The following is a 15,034-nucleotide window of genomic DNA, read 5'->3' as shown; positions in this document are numbered from 1 at the left end:
GGGGCGCCGGAGAGCTGGACCTGTGTAGTGACGTCACGGATTGGTGACGTGGGAGGAAGGGGTAATCCTTCACACCCCCCCATGTCTTTAGTCAGATGTGGTGATTCGTATTTTCTGCGGTGGATATTTTCTAGTGTTTTTATACTGACCGCATAGTACTCTGTTCTATTCTTTCTTTTTAGCTAGTATGGCCTCCTATGCTAAAATCTGATTTCATATCTGCGTATGTTATTTCCCTCTCCTCTCACAGTCAATATTTGTGGGGGGCTATCTATCCTTTGGGGATTTTCTCTGAGGCAAGATAGGTTTCCTGTTTCTGTCTTTAGGGGTAGTTAGATCTTAGGCTGTGCCGAGGGGTCTAGGGAGTGTTAGGTACCCCCCACGGCTACTTTTAGTTGCGCTGCTTGTTTCAGGGTTTGCGGTCAGTACAGGGACCACCTTCTCCAGAGTACGTCTCATGCTGCTCCAAGGCCATCAGATCATAACAGTACAACTGGCCAACAATGAGTTAATTGCATCTCAGAAGAAGGGTGGAAAGATTTTGAGCCATTTTTTTTTCCTTAGCCTGTTTGGTCTGTTCCTCCCTCTTTACCTCTGGGTGGCTACGGAGTCTAGTATTAACATGAATGTTCAGGAGTTAGTTTCTCGGGTGGATCAGCTTGCTGCTAGGGTACAGGGTATTTCAGATTTCATTGTTCAGACTCCTGCCTTAGAACCTAAGATTCCCACTCCTGATTTATTCTTTGGTGACAGATCCAAATTTTTGAGTTTCAAAAATAACTGTAAACTGTTTTTTGCATTAAGACCCCGGTCTTCTGGTGATCCTATTCAGCAGGTTAAAATCATCATATCTCTGCTGCGTGGTGACCCACAGGATTGGGCATTTTCCCTGGAATCTGGCAATCCTGCTTTGCTTAATGTTGATTCGTTCTTTCAGGCATTGGGGTTGTTGCATGATGAGCCTAATTCTGTGGATCAGGCTAAGAAAATCTTATTAGCCCTGTGTCAAGGTCAAGAAGCGGCAGAATTGTGTTGCCAGAAATTTAGAAAATGGTCTGCACTGACTAAATGGAATGAGGATGCCTTGGCGGCAATTTTCAGAAAGGGTCTTTCTGAATCCGTTAAAGAGGTTATGGTGGGGTTCCCCACACCTGCTGGTCTGAGTGATTCTATGTCTCTGGTCATTCAGATTGATCGGCGCTTGCGCGAGCGCAGAGTTGTGCACACTGTGGCGTTGTCCTCTGAGCGGAGCCCTGAGCCTATGCAGTGTGATAGGATTTTGTCTAAAGCTGAACGTCAAACATTCAGGCGTCAGAATAGGTTGTGTTTTTACTGCGGCGATTCTGCTCATGTTATTTCTGATTGCCCTAAGCGTACTAAGAGAATCGCTAGTTCTGTTGCCATCAGTACTATACAACCTAAATTTCTGTTATCTGTGACCTTGATCTGCTCATTATCATCATTTTCTGTCATGGCATTTGTGGATTCAGGCGCCGCTCTGAACTTAATGGACTTAGAATTTGCCAGACGTTGTGGGTTTCCCTTGCAGCCTTTGCAGAACCTTATTCCTTTGAGGGGCATTGATGCTACACCGTTGGCTAAAAATAAACCTCAGTTTTGGACACAGCTGACCATGCGCATGGCGCCAGCCCATCAGGAAGATTGTCGTTTTCTGGTGTTGCATAATTTGCATGATGATATTGTTGTTGGCATATGCAACAGATTGGGATTTATTATAAGTGAAAGGAGGACTTTATACTAACCAGACAGCAGATGGCGATAGTGTGTAAAGTTATATACTTGCTGTAATGTGGGGAGGGAAGCTCTTTGTGGTTTTGCTTTTCTTCATGAATGTGTTGTCTTCAGTGCACGGACTGTGTGACACTGAATTGTATCTCATGTTTATCCAGTATGAAGTAAATACTGTTTACTCAAGATATCTTGCTGATTGAAGCTCTCCTAAGTACAGCGGTGACTGCAAGAAGACGCAAGAAGACGCACTCTGCAACAATTGTGCTGGGTTTTCCATGGTTGCAGCTACATAATCCGGTGTTAGATTGGAAATCTATGTCTGTGACTAGTTGGGGTTGTCAGGGGGTTCATGATCAGGTTCCTTTGATGTCAATTTCCTCTTCTCCCTCTTCTGAAGTTCCTGAGTTTTTGTCAGACTTCCAGGATGTATTCGATGAGCCCAAATCCAGTTCCCTTCCACCGCATAGGGACTGTGATTGTGCTATTGACTTGATTCCAGGTTGTAAGTTCACTAAGGGCCGACTTTTCAACCTGTCTGTGCCTGAACATACCGCCATGCGGAGCTATATTAAGGAGTCTTTGGAGAAAGGGCATATTCGGCCATCTTCTTCACCGTTGGGAGCGGGGTTCTTTTTTGTTGCCAAGAAGGATGGCTCCTTGAGACCCTGTATTGATTATCGCCTCTTGAATAAGATCACGGTTAAATTTCAATACCCCTTGCCTTTGCTTACTGATTTGTTTGCTAGGATTAGGGGGTCTAGCTGGTTTACTAAGATTGACCTTCGAGGGGCATATAATCTTATTCGTATCAAGCAGGGTGACGAATGGAAAACTGCATTTAATACGCCCGAAGGCCATTTTGAATACCTTGTGATGCCATTCGGACTCTCTAATGCCCCATCTATGTTCCAATCCTTCATGCATGATATCTTTCGGAGTTATCTTGATAAATTCATGGTTGTATATTTGGATGATATTTTGATTTTTTCCAATGATTGGGACTCTGAGCGGGGATGTCAGGTGGGCATACCGATGCCCTGTCTTTCGCCCTTACGGGGTAACAAACGTTCAACCCCACAGGTATGAACAGGGGGGAGGATATGTGAGGCAGTGACCCCTGTTACAGCTAGGGGGCGCTGTATGTGCTCTCCAGAATGTGCAAATGAAGCGTAGTGAAGCCATGAGGGCGTACTACAGACACAGCTATGGCTGTAATTAGAAGAGTAAAGCAGTGACTGATTAAAAAGCCCTGTAGTACTGGGTGAAGGGTGTCAGTGTGTTCTTGGAAGCAGACAGGGCAGTTGTCTACAGAGCTCTCTCTGTGTGGAGCAGCACAGAGGCTAAAGGAACCAGAGAGACTGACACCCTGCGTCTTGGACTGTCTTATGTGTACCCGGCTGCACTCCAGAGGATAAAGAGTGCAGTTCGCTGAGTGAGTACAGAGACTTTTTACTGGCGTGCGGTCACCCAGGGAAACTGGCCAGAGGGAAGTTTGGCCTGTGTATTGACTGGGTCATATAGTCATGCATTATTAATGGACTGTATGAAGAAGCTGAATACTATATTGACTGTGTGAAGTAACACAATAAAAGAACGTTTTATTTGAACTTGCTTGGGTCACTGCAGTTTCACTGTGTAGTATGGTCCTACCGCTGCATCACATATGGTGGAGAATGCGGGCAATGTGAACTGAAGCATACCCAAAGCGTGCTGCATGTCAGTGATTAAGCCTGCAAAGCTACAGTTTAAGCCAGCTGATAAAATGGAGGAGCTTTTGAAGCAGTTTGCCCACTCACAGCAGCAGCAGCAAGAGGCGCTGCAGTTGCAGCGGCAACAGTTGGAGCTACAAAAGCAGCGACAGCAACAGACTACTGAATTGTTGATGCAGCAGTTCACGGCTATGCGAAAGGCAGGTCCACCAGGGACAGCATTCCGGTCTGAGGCTCGGTACAAGGTCCGGTCAGCGCTGAGGAAGATGGAGCCTGAGGATGACATGGAGGCTTTTCTCACCATCTTTGAACGTACTGCGGAGTGGGAGAGCTTGCCGGTGACTCAGTGGGCTGAGGTGGTGTCTAATTTCCTGACGGGAGATGACCAGAAAGCCTTCATAGACCTCAGTTGGAACGATGCCCTGGACTATGGGAAGCTGAAAGGTGAGATCCTTGGTAGACTGGGGGTTAATACATATGTGCGGGCCCAACAGGTGTTCCAGTGGTCCTTTTCTGAGACGCGCCCTGCCCGATCTCAGGCGCATGACTTGCTGCAACTGGTTAAAAAATGGCTTCAGCCTGAGACATTAACCCCGCTCCAGATGGTAGAGAGGGTGGTGGTTGACCGCCTGGTGAGAGCTCTGCCAGCAGCCATACAACGTTGGGTGGGACAAGGGGACCCAGGCACTCTGGATGAAGTGGTAGGACTGGTAGAGCGATATACAGCCACTCAGGACTTTATACGGGACACTGCTCCATTTCGGCTGTCACGTAAGGTTTCCCCAGCCCAGGAGCCGGGGAAAACTAAATCGACTCCTGGGCACAGTCATGCCACAGCGATCAGGTGTTGGCGCTGCCAAGGGCCTGGCCATGTGGCTGCTAACTGCCCGTTGGTGTCTGAACCCATGGACTGCAGGTATGGTCGCCGTATTTCTATGTATGCTCAGCCAGTCGGTACCACCACTACACTTCAGCTGGACGTGCATCTAAGGATTAATTACAATGTTGACCTACAGGACCAGACTTGAATTATTCTTCATTCATTCACATATGTATGTAAATGCCGACTGCATAACTATGAGCTGGATTTCATACACCTGTAGCCGTGATCACTGGATCGCCCACCTCATGCACCTCATAGTCATCCATAAAGTATAATGCATAGTCCATAGTCACCTATAAAGTATAATGCACAGCCCATAGTCACCTATATAGTATAATGCACCTGATAGTCATTCAGAAAGTTTAATGCACAGCCCATAGTCATTCATGTACTATAATAAAAAACCCATAGTCATCTATAAAGTATGATGCACAGCCCATAGTCATCCATAAAGTATAATGCACAGCCCATAGTCATCCATGTAGTATAATCCACAGCTCATAGTCATCCATACAGTATAATGCACAGCCCATAGTCATCCATGAAGTATGATGCACCTCAGTCATCCATGTAGTATATTCCACAGCACATAGTCATCCATACAGTATAATGCACAGCCCATAGTCATCCAAAAAGTATGATGCACCTCATAGTCGTCCATGTAGTATAATCCACAGCACGTAGTCATCCATATGTATAATGCACAGCCCATAGTCATCCATAAAGTATGATGCACCTCATAGTCATCCATGTAGTATAATCCACAGCACATAGTCATCCATACAGTATAATGCACAGCCCATAGTCATCCATGAAGTATGATGCACCTCATAGTCATCCATGTAGTATAATCCACAGCACATAGTCATCCATACAGTATAATGCACAGCCCATAGTCATCCATGAATTATGATGCACCTCATAGTCATCCATGTAGTATAATCCACAGCACCTAGTCATCCATAAAGTATGATGCACCTCATAGTCATCCATGTAGTATAATCCACAGCACGTAGTCATCCATATGTATAATGCACAGCCCATAGTCATCCATAAAGTATGATGCACCTCATAGTCATTGATGTAGTATAATCCACAGCACCTAGTCATCCATAAAGTATGATGCACCTCATCGTCATCCATGTAGTATAATCCACAGCCTATAGTCATCCATAAAGTATGATGCACAGCCGATGGTTAACCATTAACTTTAATGCACAGCCCATAGTTCTCAATGTAGTAGTATGGCCACTGATTTTAAAAAATACGTAAATAAATCGTCACCTCCCCTCGCTTCTCCGTCATGCGGCGTCCTCTTCTGAAGCCGGCAGGGCGCATGACGTCACTGTTATGCACCCCTGGTCATGTGCATGCTGACGTCAGCTGCTGGCCTCTGATTGGCTGCCAGCGTGTATTGCTCTGGGACTGTGCAGTGCAATACACTTCAGCTGGACATGCATCTAAGGATTAATTACAATGTTGACCTCCTACAGGACCAGACTTGAATTATTATCCATTCATTCACATATGTATGTAAATGCCGACTGCATAACTATGAGCTGGATTTCATACACCTGTAGCCATGGAACTGAATGAATACCCTGAATTCAATGATTTATAGGTGTGTCTCGATACTTTTGTCCAAATAATGTATATATGAGTATTTATATATTAGATTATCATAGACCTCTCTTTTTTAAAATCTTTAGATATGATTAATAAAGTGTTTATCATACATAGGGTTAATAATGCCAGATGAAATACAGTAATGAACTGATGTGTAGCATTAGATTAAGAGCGGAGTCGGAATGGTGGACATTAGGACCCAGCACTTTCATCATCAGCATAGCTGAGCCCAACATGCCATCCAGACACCGGTGGACTAAGCGTGCACATATACGGTATTATGGAGATCTCCCCTCCTTTTTCGCTGGCACCAGGGATTTTATGTGACAGTCACCGGAGGAGGCTATGACCATGATACATGCAGCCTTAGAAGGTTGGTTTTATCTCATCACATTTTGCAGTCAGTGACACACTCACTCATTCAAGCTTTTTTGCAGATGTTTAGGAATACAGGGACCACTGACATAGTGACATGCATCTGTACATGGGTTACATGGTGCTTCGTTCCTACAGATGGCTGTGATCTCACCCATGCTATAGTGATAGAATACACCTGCCGCCCACCTGATGCAGAATGAGGGGATAGCACTTATGTTATCAAACGTCAGCCACAACATGCCACAACCGCTCATATGTTTAAAGGGAACACACAAGTCCGCCATGTACGAGGATGTGTCTTCAATAACCAATCACAGATCTCCGGGCTCCAATCAGAAGGGATGTTACATCGCAGACAGTAGTAAAGGGTGCAATGTCCCGCATAGCAGCATTGGTGGTGCCAGACTGCTGTCATTCAGGTGACGCACACTGGAGCCCTGATTCCTGATCTACAAGCTGCAGGGATATAGCAGAGCATATCCCATTCATAGCAGGATGCGATCTGCTGAAGAACAATAGAAGACAGCTACAGCACATCTAGGATCTCTGCTCAGCAGCGGTGACAAGCTCCCTTGTATAGTCCCAGGACTGGTCCAGCACCACGGAGGTGGGCAGCTCTGATCTGGGCAGTAGAGGCTAGATTCAGCACCATAGCTGTGGACAGCTTTTATATGGGCAGTATAGGCTAGATTCAGCACCATAGCTGTGGACAGCTTTTATATGGGAAGAACTGTCTAGATTCAGCACCATAGCCGTGGACAGCTTTTATATGGGAAGAACTGTCTAGATTCAGCACCATAGCCGTGGACAGCTTTTATATGGGAAGAACTGTCTAGATTCAGCACCATAGCCGTGGATAGCTTTTATATGGGAAGAACTGTCTAGATTCAGCACCATAGCCGTGGACAGCTTGGCATCTGGACATTAATATCAAATATTGGTTCAAGAACACAAGGTTGGAGGGCAGTGCCATCCAGATTCAGCACCACGCTAGTGGACAGCTTTGGTGCCTCTAGCTACAACAGTTTCAGCACTTCTGCCTAGGACAGCGCCAGCATCTTCACCTCTACCTTGAAGAACCTGTCCTTCTCCTCCCATCTCTGATATCATCAGTTATAAACCAATGCACTGGTTATTGGCACAAGGATAAGTCGGCGACCGAATCCAAGTATACAGCAGGTCTGGACAAGGATATTCGTATTGGTGGGAAATGGCTCTTAAGCCTGTCCTTTCCTTCTGTGCCCTTATCGGAGTGATATGTTATGTTCATGGATTTCCAAAACCAGAAAGTAGCCAAGGTAAATCTACTTCTTAAATATGCAATTATTGCTATCATTTAACATCGCTTACATGGTGTTTATGGGCCAGATGTTCGATAGCAACTATAAACCAGATCTTGTGTGCTAGAAATGTCTATTGCCCTCTAGAAAGATGTAAGACAGAATGTATATGGGGAGAATGCAGCTGACATGTTCTCCGTAATCCAACGATTAAAGTAATCCAACTAAATCCATGTTCACGAATCCACTCTTAAAGGAATAAAGCACCATTATTGAAGAAAGCAGTCTTAGAAGCATGCATATGCGTATTTAGGGTTATTCTTCTATAGCTTATGTTCAGTAATTATTCCTGAATTTATGCATATTAAATTTAAATACATGGACTTGGGGATGAGCTAATTGTAATATTTCTGCCTTTTTATGATCCCTTCTAGACAAGGCTGTGCATAACAGAGAATTAAGTGTAGAGAGACCACTGGAAGAACAGGCAAGTTTCCAGACTTTTACATGGTTTACTTCATTACGTGCAGAGAATTTATACAAAACATTTCCAATCAGATGAGTTGTGTTTAGTGGGTTGCCGATAATTATTTAATAATATGATATAATATACGTGTTTGTCAGATTACCCTAATTATTATACAACCTAGATCAAATCTAAAGCAGATATGTCGTGCAACAGATTCACAGACCTGACTACTATTGTCCTTCTATGGGGTACAGCAATATTCTTGGTATTTAGAAGCATAAATATTTTGGTTAGGGGGGATTTAATATAATTTGTCAGTGCGCCAGCTCCATGCAGCTGTATTGTGGAGGATGGAACAATGAACTCTGGAGACTGCTAATGTTTTTCATTATTTCTCCTTAGATTGCTGAAGCAGATACAGTAAGCAGAGGAGCAAGTAAAGGTAAGATCTAGCAACCACAGGCATCCATTGCTACTAACAGTGAGAAGCAGCAATGAAAGCGACAGTTTTTCCTGTTTTTCCATCCTGTAGATAAAGTACAAAATGATTCCCTTGTGGATGACTTAAGCTTCTTGATGTCAGTAGCGGAGAAAGAAAAGAACGTCAAAAGAAGTGGTTTTACGAAGAGCACGGGCGGTGACCACAAGACCTCCACGGATGAGGCAGACTCGACAAAAAGCTTAAAGCCAGTGGAGTATTTTGATTCCACTAAAAGTCGATTGGATGATAAATATGAAGGTATTTTATAATCATCACAGCCAAGTTGTATTATAAATAAGTGATAAAATACTCGTCCAAACTTTATATATTGCATGAATTTGGTTCAATTTCTCAAAAAAACAAATATCACAACATAAAAGCAGAACACTTGAAAGGCTGCAGATCACAATCGCAACTGGGTGGCCACACATACAGCATATACATCTCAGGACAGAGCATCACAACATCATGTTTTGTTATCCTCTTTTTTCATTAATAGATGGTAATCTTGCTCAACACTGTAGTTCATGATTAATCCATCTACTTCATTAGTGGAAGCAGGTATCTTGTACATGAGAAAGACAGCAAAAGCGATCATCTCCTAGGACACAGGTGGGATGACCACATTAGTGCAGTCTGTGACTCAGGGTGGAATTGATTTTATGACTAAAATGGTCGGAGGTTAATGATTAATCCCCTTTGCCTCTGCTCTGATACTTCAGTTACTGGAAATAGCCATGAGTTTAGAGGATTCCAGTGATAAAAGGAATCACTCAGTGGCGCTGAAATGGTTTATTGCACTAAACAATTGGAAAATGATCAAGCTCTTTTTTTTAATAATATTGGTATTATGTAGCAATAATAAAAATGAATCTACCATATCAAACAACAAAAAGAAAAAAAAGTCGCCACCATACTCAAAGAATTAATACAGTGGCGGCACACATAAGAGAGACGATCACTTTGGGGTGGGTTTCCTCTTAAGGATTCATTGATGTAAATGACATATAATTTATGACCTATAAATACTAAATTCAGAGATATTGGGTCTATAAGTCTAACCCCCCAAATAGTATTCAATTTATTTAAAATGTAATTTATCCATCAGTACCATTAATCACACTGCATCAATCTACACAACGCCATTGACATAAATCACATACCGTAATTAATTACTGAGCAGCTATTATATACTTGAAGATACAACAAAGCATGTAAGCTGTAACAAATAGTAAAGTGCTACTGTTTGTACAAAATCTAAATAGCTAATTAATATCTAGAATACTTACATTATAGACATATATTGCATAACGCATCCTGTAATGACAATGCTTATCGTATAAGCAAAGGCCCCGATTCATCGTTGTATTTGTTCCTTTTTTTGTCAGTTTTGCGCTTTTTTTTGTTCGATCCCAATTCAATATTCTATTTTTACCTTTTTAAGTCTATTTTATATATACTCGTCTTTGTTTTTTCTGCATTGTGGGTAGAGTTTATCAATTACAGATGTTTTCACCTTATTCATCAATAGCAACTTTTTAAAAAGTCACAAAATTTGGCACAACTTTACTCCAGTCCGCTTTTGATGCTAGTGTTTTGGTGCATGTTTACATCATGTTGCAAAACGTGTGACTTTTGGAACCAAAAAGTCTCAAAAACAGTTCAAGGTTGAAAAAATTATAATTTTTGACTTGTCAAATGCCAAATTTATGAATCATGTGCGCCATTTTAGGGAATTTAGCAACAAGAAATACTTCTAATACCAAAAAACAAAAAAGGACAGTGACTTAAAAAACAGCAAATGATGAATCGGGACCAAAGTTTCATGGATACGTACTTTTAAAATAAGATGAATTTTAGATGGAAGGATTGAATAAGCTAATGAGACTTCTTTTAGTATAAATCATACTGTAGATTTATTTCTTTTTATAACTACCCCAATAACCATATTAATGGCACCTAGATTTTTCCCTATTTAGGTTACTATTTTATGAATGGAAATGAATGCCTGATTTTGTCAATGGGGACTCTAGGTTTAAGCACTAAGCCTTAATGAGGAGACATTAAGTGCAGTTCTCCAGAAATGACACAATTAGATGGCTTAAAGTAGGTCAGAAATGATTTATTCTTTTAGATGATCCTGACGGGCTTCACCAATTAGATGGAACTCCCCTCACCGCAGAAGACATTGTGCAGAAGATTGCTATGAGAATATATGAAGAGAATGACAGAGGAGTATTTGACAAGATTGTTTCCAAGCTCCTAAACCTTGGTCTGGTAGGTGAAGACTTTTTATACCTACAGATTATCAGTTAACCAGTTATTCCCTGCAGGAAATATTGGATTATTTCCTTGTAATTTTCTCAGCGGTCTCCCAAAAGGCAAATTAATTTTAGCTTGCTCCTAGATGTTTAGCACGGAGGCAGTAACCCATTTTGGCCTTATGCTTGATGATGTAAAGTTTTCATGCAGCTGCTCAGCCACTAAAACCCATTACATCAAGCTCCCTACACTAAATTTTTGTTCTGATTATTATAGAGAACCTGTCACGAGGTTTTCCTAATAAAAAGTTCAGCAGGCACCCTTAAGACCTGTTTTACAGCATTCTAGTGTGCTGTATGTATGTCTCCAATTCCCTATTCAAGACACAAAACAGACCTTTTATTACACTCACCTATGGCTCGACCCAGACCGATGGGCGTCTCTGGTCTTGATCCGGCACCTCCTCTCTTCCTTCAATGGTCGTCCTCCTCCTCTGCTTCATGTGGATGACGCATCCTACATCATCCACTCAGTGTCCTCCATCGTGCTCCTGCACAGGCGTTCTGCCCTGCTGAGGGCAGAGCAAAGCACTGTAATGAGCATACGCCGGCTTCACCTATTGGTTATCAGCGCTCAGTGCCCTTTCCCGCCACATGCGCATTACAGTACTTAGCTCTTAACTCGGCAAGGCAGACAAAAGTGCGCCTGCGCAGGAGCATGATGGGGGACACTGTATGAATGATGTAGGACACGTCATCCACATGAAGCAGGGAAGGAGGATGGCGATTGTAAGAAGAGAGGAGTGCTGGATCAAGACCAGAGACAACCATTGGACTGGACCTGTGAGTATAATAAAAGGGCCTTTTTGCGCAATGCAGAAGGGATTGGGTATATATATATATATATATATATATATATATATATATATATATATATATATATATATATATAAAATATAGCATGCTAGAATGCTGTAACAGGGGTCTTATAAGGTGTTGGCCCTACTTTATATTGGGAAAGCCTAGTGACAGGTTCCCTTTAATGGGAGAGGTTTGTAATTCCCTGAGACCCCTGTCTGTCACTTTGGTGGTTCTCAGTGCTTCCACCTTTCAATAATACCACTCACAGGAGATGGTGGAATATTTTGGAGGAAAGAAATTTCACAAACTGACGTGTTACAATGATGACATTGCATTAGAGTATCACTCTCAAATTCAGTGAGCTCTTTAGAACGGGCTATTGTTTCACAATTGTCTTCAAAGGGCAGAAAGCATGGCGACGGGCTTGATTTTATATTCCTGTGGAGACTGAATGGAGAACCTGAATTCAATGATTAAGAGGTGCTTCCCAGTACTTGTCCTTGTAGTGTACTTAGGTATTAGAAAGTGATCCCATATGCATAGGACATATGACTGATAGCTAGGCTTCACCCACTGGGACCCCAGTGATGCTGAGAATGTTGAAGAAGAAAATCATCTCATTGATTCCTTCATTTACTCAGCAATACAATAGCAAACTGGAAATTACTGTCAGATTTGTCCTTAAGAATAAATAATATTTTGCTATAAATAAATAAATAAATACGCTGTATAGTATTTAAAAGTCAGGGAAATTGATGTTAATAATGCATCACTTACAGAATAGTACAAATACAGCTTAAACTACAGACTAAAGATATAATAAGTAGCAGAAACCCCATTCCGAGCCAGCGTGAGCACGTCTTAGAGAGCTCTGCAGACAATAAATTAAGAAATTAGACGCCAGCAGGCCTAATAAATCAATTCCACCAGCACAAGAGAGATGATAAAGCCAATGCTTCTCCCAATAGGTAGGACATGACCTGGATGACTAATGCTCAGGAAGGGGAAACATTGGCAGCCGCTATATTGACGACGTCCGCCATCTTCATTCTGATCTTACCTGCAATTTCACCAAGTCATGTTTGCAATAAAACTGTTGTATATAATACATAACCTTTCATGGAAGCATCAAGGAAACATTATACATTCTCCTCAGTGTTTCTACACCTTCATGCTGTAATCTTATGCTTCTGTACAGAGGAAGACCGTTGTATTGATTTAATACAATGTCAAAGTTGATACCTCTGAGAAAAATGTTCCTCCACAGGATTTATTTAACTTCTTAAGGGAAATCAGTCAGCAAGTTTTTGCTATATAATCTGACAGCATCACCATGTAAGGACTGAGACCCTGATTCCAGCGATGTATCACTTATTTTATTGGGTGCAGCAGTTATGATAGAATCACAGTTTTTTCTGCTGCAGATCTAGCAGTGCTCTGAATGCGGAGCTCTGTATAACCCCACCCACACCACTGATTAACTCTTCTGTGTACTGAAGTCCTCCAGTGATAATCTCCTGGACATGCAATCTATCTGTCATCTGAACACATACAGTATGCATTCTTGGTGTTTCCCTTCTTTGTCTTTTTTAGATACATGCTGGTATTATATTACTTGTAAATACATTTATCCTGTTTTAGTATAGTGGATTATCATTATAGAGTCAATTATTGCAGGTATGTCCATACTTTACGTGCTACAGTATATGGTTGGTTGGGGTGGGCCATAACTCCAGTATGGGTTGAGTGGTCAGTACTGTAAGGCCGTGGGCTTTTTCAATTTTTTTTGCATATCTTTTTCTTTCTTTTCAGTCAGTGTTGGGGGCGCAGTTACAGCCGTCGCTCTCTATATACAGAGCAGTGACTGAGCCCCCTGCCGGCACCATGTCTATGAATGAATGCCAGGCTTTAAGTACGGGTGCTGGCAGGTTTAGATTGCTATTAACCCAATATCTGCAGGTTAATAGCGTTTCTTCATGTGACATAATCCCTTTAAGCTGAAGCGGCTATCATATAAAAATCTGTATAATTCCTAAATCAGCACCACATTTAATATTAAAGCTACCCTACATGGACGGAGGATAATGCCTTTACTGCTATGTCACATGAATCATCATTTGAACAGTGAAGCTAATGTAAGCACTAGGACTCTGACCTTAGGGTAGATACGCCCTGGGAATACCCATGTGGTACAGCCTGGAACGAGTCAAATCCCAATTAAATCCTCTACTGTGCAATGTCAAAAGGTGACCTGTAACTACTGTTTCACCTAAAGGGTTAGAAAATATACATATATATGGCATTAATGCAGTTCAACGTCCTGTACTCTATGGTGCCATATACTCCAGCGTCCACGTGTGCAGTTGTGTCTGTGTGTGTGTGTGTGTGTGTGTGTGAAGATACAGTGGGGCAAAAAAGTATTTAGTCAGTCAGCAATAGTGCTAGTTCCACCACTTAAAAAGATGAGAGGCATCTGTAATTTACATCATAGGTAGACCTCAACTATGGGAGACAAACTGAGAAAAAAAAATCCAGAAAATCACATTGTCTGTTTTTTTAACATTTTATTTGCATATTATGGTGGAAAATAAGTATTTGGTCAGAAACAAAATTTCATCTCAATACTTTGTAATATATCCTTTGTTGGCAATGACAGAGGTCAAACGTTTTCTGTAAGTCTTCACAAGGTTGCCACACACTGTTGTTGGTATGTTGGCCCATTCCTCCATGCAGATCTCCTCTAGAGCAGTGATGTTTTTGGCTTTTCGCTTGGCAACACGGACTTTCAACTCCCTCCAAAGGTTTTCTATAGGGTTGAGATCTGGAGACTGGCTAGGCCACTCCAGGACCTTGAAATGCTTCTTACGAAGCCACTCCTTTGTTGCCCTGGCGGTGTGCTTTGGATCATTGTCATGTTGAAAGACCCAGCCACGTTTCATCTTCAATGCCCTTGCTGATGGAAGGAGGTTTGCACTCAAAATCTCACGATACATGGCCCCATTCATTCTTTCATGTACCTGGATCAGTCGTCCTGGTCCCTTTGCAGAGAAACAGCCCCAAAGCATGATGTTTCCACCACCATGCTTTACAGTAGGTATGGTGTTTGATGGATGCAACTCAGTATTCTTTTTCCTCCAAACACGACAAGTTGTGTTTCTACCAAACAGTTCCAGTTTGGTTTCATCAGACCATAGGACATTCTCCCAAAACTCCTCTGGATCAACCAAATGCTCTCTAGCAAACTTCAGACGGGCCCGGACATGTACTGGCTTAAGCAGTGGGACACGTCTGGCACTGCAGGATCTGAGTCCATGGTGGCGTAGTGTGTTACTTA

At 42.2% G+C, this 15,034-nt stretch overlaps 1 protein-coding gene across 2 annotated transcripts in view; it reads left to right on the top strand.

Annotated features, from left to right (window-relative positions):
- The first annotated feature begins 6,213 nt into the window (after positions 1 to 6,213).
- Positions 6,214 to 15,034, top strand: part of SCG3 (secretogranin III) — an 85,195-nt gene continuing 76,374 nt past the window's right edge. The window contains exons 1-5 of one of the 2 annotated variants that reach the window (XM_069765997.1): positions 6,214 to 6,343; positions 8,063 to 8,115; positions 8,500 to 8,539; positions 8,630 to 8,836; positions 10,713 to 10,855. In XM_069765997.1, the coding sequence (XP_069622098.1) occupies positions 6,316 to 6,343; positions 8,063 to 8,115; positions 8,500 to 8,539; positions 8,630 to 8,836; positions 10,713 to 10,855 (471 nt within the window). In that variant the 5' untranslated portion in view covers positions 6,214 to 6,315. Of the gene's footprint in view, positions 6,344 to 6,590; positions 7,647 to 8,062; positions 8,116 to 8,499; positions 8,540 to 8,629; positions 8,837 to 10,712; positions 10,856 to 15,034 lie in introns of those variants that run through there. The other variant, XM_069765996.1, reaches the window with a different exon arrangement.

The sequence above is a fragment of the Ranitomeya imitator genome, chromosome 4, assembly GCF_032444005.1.
Source record: "Ranitomeya imitator isolate aRanImi1 chromosome 4, aRanImi1.pri, whole genome shotgun sequence".
NCBI classification, from domain to species: Eukaryota; Metazoa; Chordata; class Amphibia; order Anura; family Dendrobatidae; genus Ranitomeya; species Ranitomeya imitator.
The sequence above is the reverse complement of the archived record's forward strand: the minus strand, read 5'-3'. Positions and strand labels throughout refer to the sequence as shown.